Source organism: Triturus cristatus, chromosome 1_2 (genome assembly GCF_964204655.1).
Source record: "Triturus cristatus chromosome 1_2, aTriCri1.1, whole genome shotgun sequence".
Classification (NCBI taxonomy): Eukaryota; Metazoa; Chordata; class Amphibia; order Caudata; family Salamandridae; genus Triturus; species Triturus cristatus.
The window spans coordinates 522,239,101-522,261,056 of NC_140580.1; the positions used below are offsets into that span (position 1 = coordinate 522,239,101).

At 42.4% G+C, this 21,956-nt stretch overlaps 1 protein-coding gene across 2 annotated transcripts in view; it reads right to left on the minus strand.

Moving 5' to 3' along the window:
• Positions 1-21,956, minus strand: part of ABCC2 (ATP binding cassette subfamily C member 2) — a 354,899-nt gene that overhangs the window by 123,199 nt on the left and 209,744 nt on the right. For both annotated transcript variants that reach the window (XM_085606294.1, XM_085606296.1), the window contains exons 14-16: positions 20,061-20,145; positions 15,988-16,054; positions 13,461-13,587 (exon numbers count right to left, since the gene is read on the minus strand). In XM_085606294.1, the coding sequence (XP_085462420.1) occupies positions 13,461-13,587; positions 15,988-16,054; positions 20,061-20,145 (279 nt within the window). The remainder of the gene's footprint in view (positions 1-13,460; positions 13,588-15,987; positions 16,055-20,060; positions 20,146-21,956) is intronic.

The following is a 21,956-nucleotide window of genomic DNA, read 5'->3' on the forward strand; positions in this document are numbered from 1 at the left end:
CGAGTTCAAGGGGCGAGAGACCACGGGCAAGTTGTATGTAGCAGAAACAGGACCCTCGGTCCTAGGGTGGATCGACCAAGGAGCACTGGGCATCCAGCTCAACCACGGTGGAAAAACGCATGTACTAATGACCAGCGAAAGCCCCAGCTCCAACGTGGACAAACTTCGCTAAGAGTTCCCCAACGTCTTTGGCAGGACCATTGGACAATTGTCTAAGTTCACTCATAAGATCCAGCCTAAAGACGAGGCGGTCCCCGTCAGTCACAAGGTGCGGAACATCCCCTTCAACTGCAGGGAAGCCGTGTAACTCGAATTACAACGTCTGGAGGACAACGGAGTCCTCGAACCCATCGAAAGCACCGAGTGGCTGGCACCCTTGGTAGTGGCATGCAAACCAAACGGAAAAGTGCATCTGTGCATTGACCTTCGAGAACTAAACAAAAACATACTAGTCGACAAGTTCCCGCTGCCACGCATCAACGACATGCTAGCTCAAATGAGCAGAATCAAGTGGTTTTCGACCATAGATCTTACCGCTGCATACCATCAGATCTTACTCTACCCATCCTCTAGAAAGCTGACCTCGTTCATCACCCCATTCGGCTGCTACCGATTCCGGAGCCAGCCCTTTGGACTGGCGTCCACAGTATCAGTATTCCAAAAACTAATGTATAAGCTGTTCTAAGACTGCCGCGATGTCCTATACTTCCAGGACGACATCCTAGTAATGGAGAGAACCAAGCCAGAACACGACGAGACACTTAGAACAGTCCTGCACACCCTTTCCACCAATGGCCTCACCGCTGAACTGGAAAAGTGCAGATTCGGCCTGCGCAAGGTCACATACCTGGGGCTCGAAATCGGTGAACATGGAATTTCCCAGAAGAAAGCCAACGTCGAAGCCATCAGATCGGCCCCCAAACCAAGCACCAAGTAGATCATTCCTCGGGTTGGTGGAATTCTATAGCAAGTCCGTCAAGAACTTCGCAACCAAGACCCACAATTTACGCCAGTTGCTGAAGGACAAATCCGCGTTCCACTGGTCGGCGGAATCCGATGCAGAATTCGAGACTATCAAAAAAAGACATCTGCGAAGCCATTCCACTCCAAGGGTTCAACAGCTCCGCCCCCAGCATCCTGACAACCGACGCCAGCGAGAAGGGATTGGGAGCAGTCCTGTCGCAACGAGCCGCGGAAGTCACCATCGGCTTCGCATCCCGCTCCCTTGCCCCCAAAGAAGAGAAGTTTAGCGTGTAAGAAAAAGAGATGCTGGCTTCCATCTGGGCCATGGAGAAATTCCGCCAATACCTCTGGGGATCCAAATTCACGCTCCGCACAGACCACAAGCCGCCGATTAAAGTCCTCACATCCAGCGGGAACACCAAAGCCACCCTGCGCATATCCAAAATGACACTCCGGCTCCTAGGCTTCGTCTACGACGTGGAATTCCTGCCAGGCCAAACGAACAAAGTAGCCAACTTTCTCAGCCGGTCGGCCGCAATGGAGGACGCCCCACACTCTGACCGTTGGGATGAATACCAAGTGGCGCTCACAGCAGATCAGGAGACCACCATAGGGGCGCAAGATTGGAAGACAGCCTACGAACGGGACCCAGATCTCGCCAAAGTGAAGACCTATGTCACTCAGGGCTGGCCGGAGAAGAAACACTTGAAGGGCGATCTCAGGAAGTATTGGGAGGTGCGCAAGCAGTTATCCCTCAGCGACAATGCCGCGTTCCTCCTCAGAGGAGATGAAGTCATTCCCCCGAAGGATGTGCTGGACCGCCTCCTCACCATACTGCACGAAGGCCATCTAGGCATCGTCAAATCCAAACTCAGAGTGAAACAGTCATACTGGTGGCCGGCAGTAGACAACTCTGTGGAAAGGTTTGTGCGAGCCTGCCAACACTGCGCTAACGCCGACAAAGCACACACAATGCTGAGACCCCCGATGGGGGAATTCAACACGCCCACAAACCCATGGGAAGAATTGTCAGTGGACATCCAGGGTCCCATTCTGGACTCATGGGGAGTTCCCAAATACGTGATCATCCTGGTCAACAGATACTCCAAGAGGCCGGAGGTGGAGATCTGCGAAAAAGTGGACACCAACGCTGTTATCACCTTCTTGACAAACACATTCTTGAGGGAAGGTATTCCAAGAGTCCTCACCAGCGACAATGGCCCCCAGTTCACCTCAGAAAAGTGGACTGCATTACTCCAGAGAAATGGCATCCGAAACAAACACACACCAGTATATCATCCTGCCGGCAATGACCAAGCAGAATGGTTCAACCGAGTCCTCATGGGCTCCGTCCAGGCAGCCATCGGCGCGGGCAAGAACTGGGAGACGGAAATCAGAAACACCGTGTGGGCCTATCGCATCACTCCTACTTTCACTGGGTACAGCCTGTTCCGGATCCTGCAGGGCAGGGAGCCGTTCACAAGGGACAACCTGGCATGGATGGACTTGAAACTTCAAAGCCGCTGGTCACCAGCAGTGGTGAGAAGCAACATACAGAGAGCCCAAAAGATATAGAAGGACTATTACGACAAGACTCACGGAGTGCGAGCCGTCTCCTTAGCCCGAGGGGACTGGGTAAGAGTGAAACTGGGCCACTTCGGAAAGAAAGGTGAAAGTAAATTCAGCCCACCCCTTCAAGTCCAAGAACTGTACTCCCGATCAGCACTACTAAGCGACGGCAAAATATGGTTGCACAGCAGAATGGCGAAGTGCAACAAGGTCCTACAGTGGCAAGCCAATGGTTCCTCCTCCATGTCACGCCCTCAAGGGATGACGATGGATCTGGACGACGATGTCGCTACCAACAATTACGAGTCTGGTAGCCTGTAAGGGGGGACAGGGGGCAGCACCGAATCTGCTGGAGAAAGAAACAATGCCACCCCAGCACAACACATACCTCCCCAAACGCCCGATCATGCGGATACACCAGGGACAAGGCAAGGGACATCCACCTCACATGACAAATGCCAGGAAAGAGAATCACACGAGGAGCAGGCCTCCTACACACACACCCACACATGTAGAAGAGTGGTGCGACCAAGAAGATACAATGACTTTACCACATAGAGCTCCAAGGGGCCAATGCCATCTTCACCCTGAGCTGACAACGCAGATACCCGGGACTCCTCCGGTGAGGGGTCACCACGCAGAGACTGCGCAAAAAAAGTGCTCACGTACAACCCACCGATAAGACGTTCATGTAGTTGGGACAATTGTTCTTATGCCTGTTGCATTGTTATTAAAGGGGGGGAGATATGTGGTGTTGCAATCTAGTGCTTCGCACCCGCGCAATCTGCTCTGTGCCTCATGGGATCGTTAGAGGCGGTGCAGAAGGCGGGGGCATAGTAAAATGTAATGACGCCAGCGCTTCCTCTGCGAATAAAGGGACATGCAAAGTATCCTTTGTACGTGTCATACTTTCTCTGAGACACGCATAATAATCCCTACAGAGTAGGCCGCCATCCCCAAAACTCATGCCCCCTGGAGCAGACCGACCCCCCCCTTGCTACGCCACTGGCTATCTCTATAAACTGGGCTCTGTAGCTGAAACCGGATCCCTAACAATACATCTTAGAGGTAGAAAAAAAAGATGGGAAGCCTTATTTCACTAACGCTCGAGATGCTTCTAAGATAATTTCTTGACACAGATGCGTAAATATTGTTTTCCGTTTTCTGATTTATTGCCTAGGAGTTCCTTTGCACACATTAACAGATTCCAACATCGCTCAGCACCAGAACAGCTTGCAGCAGTTTGTGTAATGAAATGCAGAAAGCAGCGCGTGCAGATTTCTTGAAGCCGCAGTGTGTTTTCAACTACAAAGTTATTTGGAGCGGTACACTTACAAGCAACACCCTTTCCTTATTAACACAAACCCTTGAAACGATCGCCAACTTTTGATTACATTTTTTGTGAGCGTTACAACCTGTGTGAAGCTTAAAGCAGCTTTACTGTGCTGTTCTTACTGCTCATACAAAAAATGCTGTAAAAATGCTGAGATGAGGGAGTGAGGCCAACAACAGACATGTAAGGAAGATTTCTCATGGCGGGGGAGGAGTTTGTAAAGAGAGGACCTGAAGTAACACTTCCATTTATAGTTTCAGTTATTGGGTCCAGCTTGCACTATATAAAAAATAAAAAGCTGCAAATAACTGCAAGGTTCACAGATACAACACGAACAAGGGCGGGTGGGGGAGAGTGTATGAAACAGAGAGTGGGCGTTTGGGGGTTTAGATGAATGGACTGGGGAAGAGGGGATGTAGGAAGCTGACTCTCTATATGGTGTACTAAAACAAAGTATACTGTACAGAGTCCAGTGGATCCCTTACTGGTATACGGAGGCAAAGGTCAATAATACTAACACTCTTTTGTGGTAGTGTGGGTGAGCAGTTAGGCTTATCAGAGGGAAGTGCTAAGCATTTGTTGTCCTCACAGAGGCAATAAATGAGAAACACACTCAAGAGGAAATCCAAGACCAATTTGTAAAAATAACATTGATTTTTATATAATATTTCAGACCAAGAACTTAGTTCTAAAGTAAATATTTTTAAGGTTATGATTTTTCAAAGTTCGCAAAATAAATCACCGTTGAGCACAATTATGCACAATAGAATTCCCTCAATGAGTGTCTGCGTCCAGGGTAGTTGAAGTCCGGATTGGACCCTTTCTTCTCGGTCTTCAGTAGAGGGGGTCCGGTACCACAGGTATTGGCACGGCTCTAGTAGGTCCTGGTGTCCTCTCACTTGTTGAGGGGACAGATCTGACTCTCCAGAGCTGACATAAATCTTCTGGCTTGGGTGCTGCGTCGGAGTCACCGGTGAGCAACAAGTCGATAAACCAGACTTCACGGTCCGGGTGCCTGCAGACTGGAGGGGAGTAGCTCCTCACCTCCAAGGAGGTTGTCGCAATTGGTCGAAGGCTGGATGTACTCTGGGGTTCTTGGAGCCTCACAGTTGCAGGAAGAGACAGCCCACCATGATTGTTGAGTCCTGGACGCAGCTGGCAGGGTTTGGCGCCAATTTTCTGCAGCAGGTCTTCGGTTCTTTAGTTAGCAGCTTTTCTTTGTTCGTTGCTCTTCTTAAGTCCATCAAATCTAAGTTCAGGGTTCAAGGATGCCACCTAAATACTAAATGTAGGGGCATTAAATGGAGTGACAATGAGTACCCAATGGGCTACCTACCTTTTGGGTGTCTACACCCTCTAAGTGACCACTTCCTGAGGTAAGGGACACTACTCTAGCCCTGATAGGTTAATTTCCTCCCATCTCAAGATGGAGGTAACGGAAAAGTAGTGCCACATCGCCTGCTCCACCTTAGGGGTGGTTCTGGCTGAATGTGGGCACACCTCCTAATCTAACAAATTTTCCCACCTTTCGTCCTGACAAAAGGGGATCAGGAAGGGGTGGTAGGCATCCTCCACTATCTGGAGATGCCTGTGTTGCATTTCAAAGTTGGCATAGCCTTTGAAGCTTCCTGCCCTAGCAGGCCATCCCGGCCCGGAGGTGGTGTGAAGCTCCTGTGCCCAGAGCAGGCTTTGTTCCTGGCCTCTGAGAGTGCTGGCTCTCATCCCATGAGGTCACAAACATGTCTGGTGGTGGCAGGCTGGATAAGACTATTCAGAGACCACACCAGTGCTTGGTAGGTTTTAAGGGGACCCTCTAAAGGTCTCCTGTGTACATTTACTAATAAATCTAACACTGGCATCAGTGAGGATTTATTAAGACAAGATGGTTGGTATCAAACATCTTAGCGTACAGTGAACTGATTATGGAGCTAGGAAACTCGTAATGACAAGTAGCCACCCATGTACTCTTTATGGCTTCCTTGTGCCTTACAATATACAAGAATGCGTCAGATATTGCAGGGTCATATCTGCTCATGCAGATATGTCCATATATGGGATATAGGGCACCCTGCCATAGGGCTGTAAGGCCTGCAGTAGGGGTGACTTATCTATCACTCATGCAGTGTATGTGGGCATGGCACACAGGGCTATGGGCCATATCGACTCTTTGGTTTTCGCTGCACCAAGATACACAGCCTGCAATGGCAGTTTGCATGGTCTTGGTGAGGGGTCCCTAGGGTGGCACAATCTGTGCTGAAGCTCTAGAGAACCCTCTTCAGTACCCATGCCCTAGGTAAAAGGGGTACCATTTACTAGGGACTTACAGGGGATGGTGAAGTTGTGTCAATCGAGGTACAGTTTTAGGAAAAAGATCTTGCAGTGAGAATCTGTTTAGCAGGGACCCAATGCACTTACATTCAAAATCACACCATGCATCAGGGAAAACGTGGGGGCTAACCATGTCAAAAGAGGCACTTTCCTAGAGCGGAAAACACAAGCACTCATATGGAGTGTTGAAACACAAAAAAGTAACTCTAAAAACAGGAGCAGTGGAAGGAGACAAGTACTCGGTCCTTGCTCTAGGGGAGGAGCCAAACACAAGAAGAGGACATGACACAGTCATGCCTTGATAAAATGGAACAAAGGAAATGAGAATGTTGCTAAAGCAAACCAATGATAGACTGTGGGCGGGCTGTAAATACCCTCTGTGTGTAGACAACATGTTTCGGACAGACAGCGCATGTGCTATCTAGCTGAGACCTCAAAAGGAGATTGGTGTGAAAGGGTAAGTTGGAGAAACAAGGGCTTATTCACAAACTTCATTACTGAAATAATATTACTTTCAAACTACAAAATGCTGTCCACAACCCTACGTTCAGAGTTTGACCCGGAGATGTTTAGTAGAGTGCATAGTATTAAAATAAGAAATGCCCATAACATTTGAAATTGTAGCTTTAATTGTAGGATGTCCATAATAATCCCAAATTAAAACACCCTTCACTACTGGTGTTTTTGCTACAAGAGTGATAATCAAAGTGCTGCATTGATCATTTTCATCATACTGTTGGATGAATCCTGATAATTTTTTCATTATTTCTCTTTCAGGGCCTTGCCCTTCTTCTCTCATTCATATGAGTGCACTTTTTCATCGAAGGAGGTACACCTGTCTCTGCTGAGTAAGTGAAGTAGGAGCATGCGTGAGATAGGAGACAATAGAGACATAAGGACTACATTATAACCAGAGCAGTGCTGTAGTGGTAGATGGGAGGTAGAGCCAGATATGAGATACAAAGAGGTGGGAGAGACATAAGGTACAGACATAAATGTGAGATACAGAGAGGTAGAAAGAGGAAGTTGTAGGTAGGAGAGCAAAAGATAGGGCTGGTAGAGCAGTAGAAATAGCTAGAGATAGGAAGAAAGAAATTTAAAGAGAGTGAGAGGATTGGGGTTCATCGAGGAATGAAGTAAAGAGAGAGAGAGAGATAAAGCAAAAAGAGAGACAAGATAGAGAGAAGTATTGGCAGCAAGAAGTAGATTTAGGCAAGGATTGAGACTTGAGGTACTAGGATACTTTGAGAGAGTGGTAGAGTAGAGAGAGAGGTAGTAGAGTGTGGGGCAAAATGCAACAAGGTATAGAATGGCAGGCGGGTAAAGATAAAAGTGAAGCAGAGAAAAAGGACATAGCGAGATATGGGTGAAGTAGAGGAGAGACGAGGTTGATAGAAAGATAGACCAAAAGAGGGCGAGGTACAGAGAGCTGTAAGGTAGAATTGGAGGTAGACTGAGGGTGAGGGACAGATATGAGGATACACAGAAAGGAGATGTAGGGAGAGATAGGTGAGCTAAAAGGGGCGAGTGCAGATTAAGGAGGTGCAAAGCAAGATTTGGGATGGGGAAAAAGAGGGAGGGAAGGAGAAAAGAACAAGGTAGTGAGAGAGGTTAGGTAGAGGAAACAGAGGTAGAAAGAGAGAGAGTGAGGAAGAAGATGGGTTAGGGAACGAGTTGAGGAACAGAGAGAGAGTATGGAGTGAGAGATAGGTTGGTCACGGAGAGAGAGGTAAAGAAAAAGGGTGCAGTAGAAGAAGCACTGTGAAGTTAGTAGAAAGCGAGGTCACAGAAAGATTATTTGTTTAATTGAATTGCCATCAATTTAAAGTCCTGAGAGTTTTGAGGGTTAGGCAGGCCAGTTTCTGTTAAGCATACCCACTTGTCCAAATAAAATAGAATCTGTTTTTTTGCAGATCATTAATAAGGTAGAACATTTGACTCTGACAATGTATGTAATTTTCCCTCTTTTTAAGCACTCTCTGTTAAGTAGTCTTGATACATGTGAGTTTATAATGATGTTGATTTTCACTAAGCTGTGCTATACCTTCTACATGCTACTTTGACAAATTCACAAGGAAAATGTGTGTGTACACAGTCCATCGATGTACAGTACACTGCTGTGCGCTGTATTGCCCAGTGCACAGCCACAAGCTCAAAGTCTTTACAACACATTTTGAAGGAGTGCTCTTGTGTACAATTTAATGGTTTGGATTTTGCCATTATTTTTTAAATTTCGTTTATAAAATCCACCTGTGTGAAAAATAAAACCTAAAAAAGGAACTTTTATGTTCGGATTTTAACATATTGTGAAAGTTGGTATTTTTGGCATAAATTAACAATTAAAAAAGTAATTGAGCTGTCTGCTGTGCACAGGCTAACAAAGGAGCGCATTATACATGAAAGGCCTTCTCAATTTCCCACTCACTTTACCTGGGGGCACTTGGAATGTGGGGCCCTGGGCAATTGCCCGATTTACCCATACCCTTAAAACGTGATTGATTAGTAATATTTCCTCATAAATGAACTTTGCCAGGACCATGATATGCACAATAATCTACGTTTATGGTATTTATCGTATTAAAAGCAGAATTCAGAAGACAATTAATGTGTTGCCTCATGTATCAGAGCTGGGTCTGTCATTTCACATACATTCATGTCACATTGGCTTCTTTGTGGGAAAGCACACACTTCAAACCAACAATTTTGAGTAATATTTTCTGATAAATCAAGTTAGCAGTATGAGGAAGTATTGGTTTTGCTCTGTATTGTTGGAGGATGGAGTGAAGAACGGAATACTTCAAGTAACAGTGCTTGTTACATCTATGAATACTGCAAATATTGATCAAATTGTCTCACAAATGTACCAGAAAGTATAGGATGATTTTGGTTCAACCAACGAGGACAAATGGACACCAACACCACCTTGACTGAAAGCTAATCTCTAAAGAATGAAAACGAATGTAAAACATGAATACAGTGATATAAACAAAGTAAAAACAAACATTGGAAATGTCATTATGTCTGGCTTATGAATGAAAGCACCTTTTGTGTCATTGATGAATTTAGACAATCATAAAGTCATCGTACATGCGCTCTGTCACTCTTTTTTACACCTATGCATTCATTCATCCATCCACTGACTCATTCTTGTATTCACCCTCTGACATACCCACAATACAACACACACAAACTCAACATATCTAAGCTAATTAAAATAATGCAACAGAACAAAAACCATGCTGCCATCTAAACATGACAGGCATATGCTTGACGTAATGAAACTAAGCATGGCAGCGGGTGTCCATCTTACAAAGGTATCTATTAATAGTCTATTGTTGTTTTAAAGTTCAAGCATGCCAGCCATATTTAGAAGTAACGTGCTGGCCATCGTGGATTGGTAAAAAAATGGTACACTATGGGCAACAGCATCCCATAATGGTCTCCCGGTTCATAGGAAGTGGCCAAGTGGAATGCTGTCTACTGCAGATGAAATGAGCAGAAAGCAAATAACCTGTTAGCACTGCCTGGAGAGCAGTAGTATCCTATTAAGAAACATTAAACATAAAAAAGAAGCGAAGAAATGAAAGGGAAACTATAAAAGTAGAGAATTCTAAATTAAAGGATTGGCCAACCAGCCCTAACACTGAAGTGCATTGATTTTCCAATGGATGTACACATGTGTTTAGAAAATGCAATCATTCCAATGCATAAGAGCTAATGACTGATGTGGACAGACCCAATACCCCATGCAATTCACTGTCATGGGTAGAAGCCAAGTGTAAATTACACTCAGGCAGACCAATGGCAGAATAGAGCTGACCCAGGGCCCTCTAAGTATCTATATGTATACATATCCATTTATATGGATGTTTGTGTTATTTGAGGATTATTTTTATTACAAGCTCCTGGCAGACAGCCAAGAAGAGATTCCGACAAGAATTATTAGAGTGCAAATCTATTCCGCTGGGGCTTGTCAGGGGAGCAACTAACATCAAAATCATTCCATACAAAGGTGTTTTTACATTTTGTCTGACAAAATACTTATCTGTAGGTTTTAATACAGAAAAATAACAATCTGCCCTTAAATGCCTATTGATTTTAACATATGCTTTTACAATCAATATGCAGACTTAATGCATTTATTGTAATTTTCCATTATAAACAATCAGGCATGTAACTTTTATCACTGGCTTGCAACCGTAACCAACACAGACCTACTATGCTGCTTCATAAGCCTTCCACCAAGTATACTGTAATAAAATTACAAATATGTAAAAAATGCAGTTGTCAAAACAATCGAACATTCCTACTAATGTGGTCTAATATAGATTTCCATCATCTATACTCGTGGTTTGTCCAGGTAGGTGACCAAAACCCTTGTCTACTTCAATAATTTGCGAGAGTCCATGTTACAAAACACCTGCACAGTGTAATACCAATCCATCCATGAAAGCCTATTGCTTTTAACACACACGTTGCACATTAGATAAGTAAGGACTACTTGCTTTGACATAAGTTTTCATTATAAACAGATCACACCTAAGGAATCTGACATAACGTTTCCAAGTGAACTGATACCGCCTCTAGCATTTACAAGTGGCTTGGCACTGTATACAACACAAGCCTACTGAAGTGCACAGAAGCTGGCAACCTTCAGGCATGCAGTTACAAAATTACAGTTGGCAAAACAACACACAACCCCTCTCAAAAGGGCCTAACGACAATCACCACAGTGAAACTCTACTCACAATGTTTACCAGAGTTGAAGACTAACACCAAAACCCTTGCCTACTATGGTAATCTGTAAGATTACTTATAAAAAATAATTTTCTATGGCCTGTAATATAATGTGATAACAATTCACCATTAGATGCCTATTGACTTTGTCATATGCTTTTCAGAATACATACTTTTTAAATAACTTTTCATGATAAGCAGTCCAGACCTGAGGCACCAGGCATAACATTTTCCAGCATACTAATATAGCTGATATCATTGACTTGTCACTATAACCAACTCAGGCCTTCTGTACTAGGGGGAAGCTTTCCCACAAGGGAATCATCAGGAATACAGGCATACAGTCATATGACTGCAAATGTATACAAACTTCCATTTGGTAAAGCAATATACCATCTCTCCCAACAGGGATTAAAAAGGATTCCCACAGTGGAAATCTTCTATACTCATGGTTTGTAAGAGGGGGTAACCAACACCAAAACCCTTGCAGACTAAGGTAATATTATTAGATTCCAGGCAAAATGATCTGTAGGCTGTAATTCAGAACAATAACAATTTACCCTCAAATGCCTATTGATTTTAACATATGCTTTTCATAATAAGCAGTCGAAAACAAAGCCTCTATCACTGGCATGTCACCATACCCAACTCTAGCCAATTGTACTGAGTGCGAGCTTTCCACAAGGCAACCACACAACATACAGTCATAAAAGTATGAATGTATATGAAATTGCAGGCAGCAAAGCAAAACACTATCTCTCCTAGAAAAGTCTAGCAAGGATTATTGTAGAGATTATCAACAGGTTCAAATCCTTTCCTACCATGGTAAAATTCCATGTAAAAAAGTACCTGCCTACAGGCTTTAGCACAGCGTAATAACAATCCATCCTTTAAAAGCCTATTGTCTTTAATGCAATGCTTTCACAATAAATATGTCAGGTCTAATGGCTTTGTCATAATATTTCATGATAAACAGATAAAACCTTTCAACTCTGGCATGACGTTTCCCAGTGAACAGATGAATCCTTTACCCTTTAATATTGCCGTTATACTTTACCAAACACAGGCCTATTTAAGGGCACATAAACTGGCAACCATCATGCATGCAGTTATACAATTACAAATATATAGAAAAATACAACAATATACAATACCTCTCAACAGGGCCTAACATGAATCCTCACAGTGAAAACCATGAGTGTGTCAGAGTGGGTGGCCAATGTCAAAATCCTTGCCTATTACTTTTATCTGTGAGATTACATGAAACAAAATGCATGCCTTAGGCCTCTGACACAATGTGATAACAACCAACTGTTAAAGGCATACTGGCTTTAACATAACTTTCACAATTAATAAGCTAGACATAATGTTTCATGATAAGCACGCCAGACCTATGAAGTCCGATATAACGTTTCAAGTGCACCAAACAGGCAAATAGCTTGTCCCCATAAGCAACTCAGGCCTCCAGCGTTAGCTTTTCCACAAGGCAACCATCAGACACACAATCATAAAATTCAAAAGGTATACACAATTACAGCTGGCTAAGCAAGTTACTATCTCTTCTTAAGTGGCCTAACAAGGATTCTCACAGAGCAAATATTCCATAACCACGGCTTGGCACACTGGGTGACCAACACCCAAACCATTGCCTACTACAGTAATGTGTGAGATTTCATGTAACAAAATACCCATCTGTAGGATTTAATATAGTGTATTAACAATCTACACTGAAATGGTTATCAACTTTAACACGTTATTCACAATAAATATGTCATTCGTACCTAGTGTGTTTGTCATAAAAGTTCATAATAAGCAGATCAGAACTATAGCCATGATCATTGGCTTACCATCATAACGGACTGAGTCCTGCTGTTATCAAGTATAAACCTTTCCACAAGCCAAAAAGTGCAGTACAGCCACTCTTTTTTAGTGGAAGCACACAAGTTCAACCCAATCAAATCCTGATCTCAACTCAGGTGAACTAACGTGAGTGGAGCCTAAGCCCCTCTCTCAGTTGAACGTTTAAAGTTCTTTTTGTTGATCACATAGGGTCAGGTGACAGTTGCAAAGTCAAGCCATGAAGAATATTGTAGACCTGGGCTGTCAAACACAAAACTGTACTCTGAAGTCTAAAGTTAATGACTGCCCTCCTCCCACCTGTGCTGCTGATAGAGAAAAACACACCGTAAATGATCCAGTTATTTAAGATACTTTATAGCATTACAATGTCATGTGTGTGCCCCTGAAAATTCAAGCTTAGGCCTTCATTCTAGCTCAAATAATGATCACAACTCTGTGGAGAGCAACATTTATTTTGTGTGAGCAGAAAACGACTGCTCAATCAAAACATGTACTCATGTCTACCAACATGTAGATGAAGCCTGAGCCCTTATCCTGTTAATGCTTCTTACAGCCCTTTTTTAAGTTAGTCACATAATGGCTGGTGAAAGCTGAGCTGCGAAGCCTGACCTAATGAACTCACATTTCCACACTTTAGTGGGTTTGCCCTGTTTATGCTAGTTCCCCTTACCGTAATGTTGACAGATCCTTTGATGTTGTCCATTTCACCAAGCATAGCTGAAATGAGGGAGGATTTCCCTGAACCTACACCACCGACTACAGCCACCAGTTTGCCTGGTTTGATGTCCAGATTAATACTAGAAGAGAAAGCGAATGAGAGAACAACAATGATGCAGGTACTCAAGTATTACAGCATAGCAAATGCCATTTTCAGTGGCTACTTACAGCCTCAGACCAAGCCCACCAAACTATGGACTTCTTCCACACATAATTAAAATGGTATACTAGTGCTCTGAAATTTAACTTGTGATACGTGCAAATGTGTACACCAATTTCATGGGGAAATGAGAACACATATAAGCTCATGTACATTTAATAATACTTGTTTTAATTTCACCAGCCTATAAGGGATCAAGTATTTGTTGACTCCCTGCACAACTCACTGGGACTGACACAGGTTTAATCATCCCCTTTCAGTCCATGACTCTCTAGTTTGTTTTTAGTCATGGCCCAGGTACTCCGCGAATAGAGGGGTTGGAGAATCCAGGAGCCATTTTTACTACACATTCACTTTCCCACTTCTACTCACTATATAAAGGCACCCGCACATACATACCATCTAGCTTCACGACGGCAAACTGAGAAGACCTCCGGCAAAGAGCCCCCCTGCAGGGCCCGTTGGGCATTGCAGCGCCAGCCCAAAGAGGAGCTGCCCTATGATGAAGCATGACACCCTTCGGGGTGTGTGAGGGCCCTTGCTGCTTACAGGAGCTATCCCTGGATGAGTACGCCCACCTTTACTCTATCTAGCACCTTACAGGAACTAGCCACCACTGCAGTGGCCTGCCTCCTTGCTATTTTTTTACCTCTATCCCCCCCCCTGTCCCCGCCTTGTCACCTCTAAGAACAACATACTTGTCTGTGTATCAAGTGTTTGTTCCCACTAATAGAATCAGATTTTAATTATTTGTGAAAGGTTAGTTCCTGGTTTGTCCACAATGTTAAGCATCGATTAGGACATTTAGTGTGTGAGTTGCTTTATATTGGGTCTGGTTATTCCCAACAAAGGATTCATTATTCAGTTATATGATCATTATTGGATGTTTCCGTATCTTTTCGTTTGGTAGTTTTCTTTGCTCCTTTTAGATTACTCAGTGAACCTATTATGGTATATTAAGTAAATACATAAATATTATGGTATATTAAGGGGAGAGGAGTTGGCCTAACAGCTAGGGCGGTCGACCTCGAACCTGGGGAACCGGGTTCGAGCCTCGGCAATGACGCTGAACATCCTGTTATTCTGGGCCAATCAATTAATCTCCCCTTGCCTAGCAAAAATGAATGTCCTCATGTAACGCAACTGGTGCTATGTAAAGCGCTCCGATACCCGATTCCTTCGGTTTTAAGTTCACGCTATATAAAACTCTGTAGTATAAAAAATAAATAAAATAACTTAGAGGTCAAAATATCCAGGCAATAGGTAATCTATGCTCAATCTGTACCCTTACTACAAAGGAGTATAGTCCAAGTCCATCCCTTTGACTTTACTGCAAGAAGCACAGGCTGACCCGGGTGCAGGCAATGACAGTTTTTATACCCCTTGGTTCAGCAGTCTCCTCCCCACACTGGTAGTGAGTAACATACTCCCTGTGCTAAACAAATATTTGTCTTTATTTTAGATAAAGAATAACTTTAATCAATCTAGGAATGATATTGAAAGTGTTTCTTTTTACATGTAGAAGGAGAATAAATAGATGTCAATCTGTTCCACATTTCTACTAATTCACTTGCATACCACATGTAAATAATATATTGCATAATCTGCACAGCGGACATGATCTACATATATATGGTGGCCATAATATTGACTCCTGAACTATTATTACGGTAAAGCTAGATTTACTATTATTAACTGTGCCTTGACAATATTTTGTCAGTCGATAATATGGTCACGGTATACCCTAGATTGATTTTATGACCAAATGTACAGAATAGCTGCTAGTCTTAAAAATGAATTTGCACATGGCCGCTTGGATTGCGAAAAAGTAATGTTTCTTCCTTATAATTTGTCAATGGATAAAATGATCACTTTCAGAAAAAAAAAATATTAACTAAAACAGATTACTTTCTTCACATTTTTCTATCATAAATTCTTGCCTTATGCCAGGGTGAACCAAGACTATTTTATTACCTGAGTATACAGGTGGAAATATTGTGTATCTGTTTTCGAAACCGCTATGGGATTTGCATCTTTTTCAGGGTACAGCATCATGTGCATGTCCTGCAAGTGGTCACTCTCATTCACTATTCTGAATATGTCCTCTTTATTATACTCATTAGCAATTTATATTATCATAGGTTGCACATTTATAACATACATTGTGCAGATACAGCACACACATATACATATGTTTGAACTTTTTTCTTCAGTGATTTAGTGGAATTTTAAGTGTGTGTATCTTGCAAAAGTTTCTCTGATAAGAGACTATTTGAGACTAAGATTGTTTTTATATATTTCTTTTATGTCTTCTACTTACTCCATGACGACTGGTGCTGCATCTTGTTCCCAAGAAAATGAGGCATCTGAAAATCGTATAGCAGAATCTGCAAAGAGAAATCAATAACCTCAGAATAAAGTAAAACGAATCATTAGATCATATTCTGTAATGACATCCCCAAGGGACACCTAAATGCAGAGATATAGAGCCACACAAAGTTAATTTTCCAATCTCTCATGCAAACCCGCTAGACTGTGCATATGCAAGACAGAGAAATTTAGCTCTCATTTCAAGGGGTACTAATCCTAATTGGGCACAAATGGGTATAGAGATTTCTACTCCAGTGTAAAATGTGCACCTCAGGGGTTTTTGCCAGAAAACGTACACCAGGTAACATCTGTCATGGATTGTGAGGTCAAGTCCTGCACAAATGGAGTTTGGGTTCTTTGAGAGGTGGAATGATAGTCACGATTAGCAGGTTATCCCACAATCTGAGACACTTGAATAAGAATGGGCTCAATCTGCGTACCAAGTCAATATCTAACACCAAACTATCAATATATACCAGGTGAACAATTTGTACCCAGGAATTGCTCTAATTGCACACCTCTGTGAATGATGGCGAACTCTAGAAATTAGAAAAACGTGAATGTAAAACCCACAACTGGTAGTAAACACAACAGCCATTTAATCTGCTGTATTTTATAAGCATATTGTATATTTTTTAATATTCTTGGAAACACTAAGTCAATTTGACATTTGGTATCAGTATTAAGCACGTCGCCTTCAACATTACAATTTACATTGTACTGGGGTAATCATGTGATAGAAACATTCATTAGCACCTCTGTAAAATAGAAAATAAATCCTACTCAACTTTTTTCAAATGACATCCTGATAGGTTATGCAAGTTGTTTTTATTTGCAATGCAGTCCACTCAACACAGACCAACCCCTCTCATTTCGGATCACTGAGGCAATCTAAATTTGAGTGCTGTGTTTACCTATGTGTGTTCATTTGTTGTTACATTATTGGCCAAAACCCACCAAAAGCAGTCTTATTCAGCTTAAGTATTCTACTTCAATATTTTCCAGATACCTTTCTGCCTTGTAGGAAGCTTTTCTGCTGATCGGTAGTCAAAACATTTTTGATAAAAAAACAGGTGAAACAAATACATTCTAAGATTACATAATGTGCAAAGATGTAACCTCAACCACTAGAATTTCTGGGCATCATGACGGAAGAGATTGTGGTAGGGAATGTTGAAGCTAAAATATTGACTTGTCATATTATTGTGACCAAAATAGCGAGGGGAAACATATCAAAGATGTAAGTGCACAGAGGGAGGTATGGATTTACTATTCTTTTTTTTTTTTTTTTTTTTTTTTAAAAACCTTTATTTTAGATCAGTGACACAGCTATTCAGCCGACAACCCGGAGGTACGGCAGCTTTAGAGATTCAACACATGCTTGCGTCCACATATCACTGACAGGAGAGCCAAAGGTTCTATTTTGCATAAACATAAATACAACCCTAAACACAAGCAAGGCGAAAGGTACTGTAAACACCAAGAGAGGTTCCCATCAGGGGGGACGAGCCCCATCACGTCCAACAGGCACAGATCTATAGTAAGGAAAAGGAGGGAAAGGCAGAGACTCTAGAAACAATCACATATCAGCGGGAAAGTCAAAGCCGGAAAAAGACTAAGGGGAAAGTTGCTCCTCAGGCGGATCCGGGTCGGGGGGCAGGCATATGTCCCCTCTGTACTGGTTCCATGGCCCCCACACAGCATGCCATTTCCGAGGGCGCCCCCGAGCACAATACACTGTCTTCTCCCTAAACATGCTCCAGTCCATGTTTTCCATCCACGCTGTCAATGTGGGCGGCCTATTGGAGCCCCACAGCCGAGCGATATCGCGCTTGGCTACCATGTTCCCCAGGGTCACCCACTGAGTCTGTGCCGCGTTGTGGTCAGTAGGACTCCAGACATTCAGGAGACAACATCGCGCCTCAGGCTGCATAACAATTCCTGTCACCTCCCCCATCACCTCGTGGACTCGCCTCCAGAACTCCATAATCGCACCGCATTCCCAAATAATATGGAGGAAGGTACCCACCATACCACAGCCTCTCTTACATAGGCCCTCCTCAGAGAAACCCATGTGGACCAACCTGGGCCCCGTCACGTAGACCCTATGGAGTATTTTAAGCTGCACCAGCCGCAGGCGCGCGGGGATAGCGACCTCTTTGGGAGAAGAAACTGCGGACTGCCAATCCTCATCATCTAGTTCAAGGCCTTCCCTTATCCATTGGGCGCGCAACCGGATTTACTATTCTTAACTCCACATCTACGTACCTTGAAAATAGATATATTACCAAAGTATGTATATGTGAAGTTAGGTATAGAAAACCTATACAAACTAACCTTTTAATATTTTGTTCCTCAATATTTTGGTCATGATATTGTGACCCATCGATATTCTTGTTTTGATATTCCTAGACCACAATGCTGTAAGACATCAGTACAATTTGACTTTCAGACTGATTAGTATTCATGGTGGCACTGAAAGAGATTATCAATGTTATATTTGATTTATTTGAGCTTATATGTGGTGTAGTTATATACTAGAATATTATAACTAGCTTTTGAGGGCTATATTTATTTTTTAGGCCTTCTACCGGAGTTATAAATCCAAGCTGTGGGCACAGTCCAAGATAAAATGAGTATTTAGCTATTAGAACACTAAACACAGAGTAGAATGTTCTAAATTAAAGTAGGAGAAACTATATCAGAAACATTAGAATATTGCAGCTGTAAGTTTAGCAATTTGTTGTCATCAATAGAGTTCAATTGCTCCTGTATACTTGTCAGACACCTGACACTTAGGGCCTCATTACGATGTCAGGGGGAAAGCTTCAGACCGTCGGGATTATGATGTCGGTTTCTGACAGCCATTCCATGTCGGCCTTTCCAACATAGAAAGGCTATCGGAAAGTGACATTGGGGTCCCTAGCAAGGCCCTCTTCCCCCCTGGCCTTCTGCTTAAGGGCCTGGGATGCCCCCATAAACATCCCTGCAACGTGTGTGTCACAAGGTGCAGGGATGTTTAAATGCATCCATTTCAATATGGCAGCTTGTGCTGTTGGCCTTTTCCATCCACCACACCAGCTGCCATAATGAAATGAATGTTTCTGACTGCCCCCATGGGAGACTGCATCCAGACTAGGATGTTGGAACCGCTGACCTATGGTCGGGCAGTTCCCAATCTGCAACGGTGTTGAGAAGACGTGAGTCCGCCTGACATCGTAATAGCCCAGAAATGTTTGTTTCCTACCGACATTCATCCCTTTGTGCTGTGTGAGTGATCCAGTAAAAAGCTGTATTTTTTTGTTTTTCATACGTTACACAGTTAACAGTTTACAATACTGAAAAAAGAGAACAGACAACTATCTATTTGTAGGTATTCAAACGTACACTTTTTGAGTACAGCATGGGAGGTCTATAACAGAGGTCTGGTATTCCACAACTAAGTGTTTTTTCTGCCTTTGAATGTCAGGGATAGGTTTAATAACAAACATCTACCAAACCTGATATGTAGTATTTGATAGCATCCTCATTGGGAGTGGGGCAAGCCTGTACTTAGATTATATATTTTTAAAGTATTCCTCACCTTTAGTGTGGTTGACCATGTGGGACTCCCAAAAGCACTTATGGTTCTGTTAGTCCTCCCCTGCTAAGCTACAGTGTGTGAGACATACCACGTTGTTACTATTGGCAAGAACCGGGTCACACCACAAATATGCCTGTTGTTGGTATTCCTGAGTCAGAAGCACGGATGGTTCATAGAATGACATCAATAAAATAAATAAAAATATTTGCTAGTTTCTCCTGCTATCCACTTCTAACCGACCCGTGGCTGGCAAGGACTTGGATATATACTGTCTCTTGTAACCTCACACCTGATGATTCAGCAATCAGATTGCTTGATTGCCTTGTGTGTTTGAGTTTTGAGTGCATTAGGTTTACAAGCTTGTAAGGTTTAGGAGACCTTGAAGTGGTTCATTAAAACACGGTACAATGTATTGCAGAGTGTAAAGATAAGAGACCTACCAATAGTAGGATCATGTTGAATAGATGATGTCTCCAGGTCATCACCTCCCAAGTATTTCTCCAATCGACTGACAGACACGCCTGTCTACAGAGAAGCATATGGTTACTATTTTTAAACAAATCCTTCTTTATCCAGCTTGGCAAGTATTTTGAGTTGATAGTACAAATCTGACTACAAATAGATTGAGCAGAAAATAATATAATTTAAAAAGTTTGTGTAATCTAGGAGGAAGAAGCCACAGCAGATATATGGGCGTGAAACACATTTACTTTCTTATAGAATGATTTGGCGACACAGAGGTTGATCTATGCACAAAAAGTTTATGACCCTGCACACAACTGAAGGTTTCCTTAAACAGAATTCATTTTGGATTGAGCACATAGAGCCATACCACTGTAGTTAAGCATATGAAGTAGAAGATAGCTTATTGTATACAAGGTGACAGGAAATGGATAGTTATAGACGATCTGATAATAAAGAAAGTTATGAATATCCAATAGAGAGCACATACACCCAGGACTCCTGGATATGTCTAACCTTTGTCTGATTCAAACAACACAGTGGAGAAACCTACAATTTTCATATCTTCCCCTGTTGTATGGTTTCTCCAACTCTGAGGAGCCTGCTGACAAAGGTAACTATACATGTGTAGCTTTACTCACATGTATATTTACTACTACATCTAGTTGTAACTTTATACGTTTTCGTTATTTACCATTTCCAAAAAGGTAAGTTACTCCTAGGTATATACTTACATGTCTCCATTCACTGATGGAGCCTCCTGCACCACGATTTATAAGTTTAAAGTTACAGTTTATAGGTACTACTAATAACTTAATTTTTTATTTGATATGTATTAGTGATGAGTAAAACAGATAAACAGAATTTAAATTATGTATATTTTAACAAAAGTTAGCTTAATTTTACTTTTAAAATATGTTTATTGTTAAATTGACTAATAATGTGTTATTAGTTATATATAACTATTAACATTTAAACAACATATAGATCAATTCAAAGAGTCTTTATTTATCGATAATTCATCATAAAAAGACAGTTTACAAAATGTAATAGAGTATAAACAAGATATTTTGTCTTTAAAAAATTATTACAACATAATACAAAATGTTAAAATCTCAAAGATCCAGGGTACAATAATTTTATTGCCTCCTCAATCTAATAAGCCACACCCAAGCTAAAAACTTGGCAACTGCAACTACAACATATTCGCTAGTGTCGAAGCGCAGGAAATCAAGTGCTACTGACCCTTGCCTTGTTCCCAGAGTACGACAAAGGGGTTTTAGCCATATAGCCCGAGGGGCTGCGTAAACAGGGCAGACAAAAAAGATATGGCCCACGGAGTCGACACATCCAGAACACCAGTTACAAGAATCAGACGATACACCCTTCCATTTTTTAGTGAATAAGTTTGTTGGTAATGTACCGACTCTAAACTGGTGGTAAAGTTTTCTATCTCTCGGCCTAGTGATGGTATCCCAGTAGGCTTCAAGAAATGGGGTATTCTTTTGTTCGAGAAACCTACCAGTCAAAGAGTCGGTTGAAACGGAAGGTAATTGTTTTTGCAGTACCATTGACCAGTATAGATCTTTAAAATCTTTTTTAGAGGGAAATGAGTTATTGGCCGGGTCAGTCCACAAAGTACCTAAACCCATGGAATCCAAAAGTTGTCTAACCTGTCTGAACCAGGGGATGTTACCAGCTCCCAAAATAGAACGAACATCAAGAAAGGCTTTGGCATAGGGACCAAGTTCGGGAACAGTCCAAAGTCGCCTCCAAAAGGCCAATGGCTTAAACCTAGCGATGTCGTCAAATGAATGGGAGCCGAGATCCAGCAGTAGTGGTTTCAATGGGGTGGAACTGGGGAGGCCCGTGAG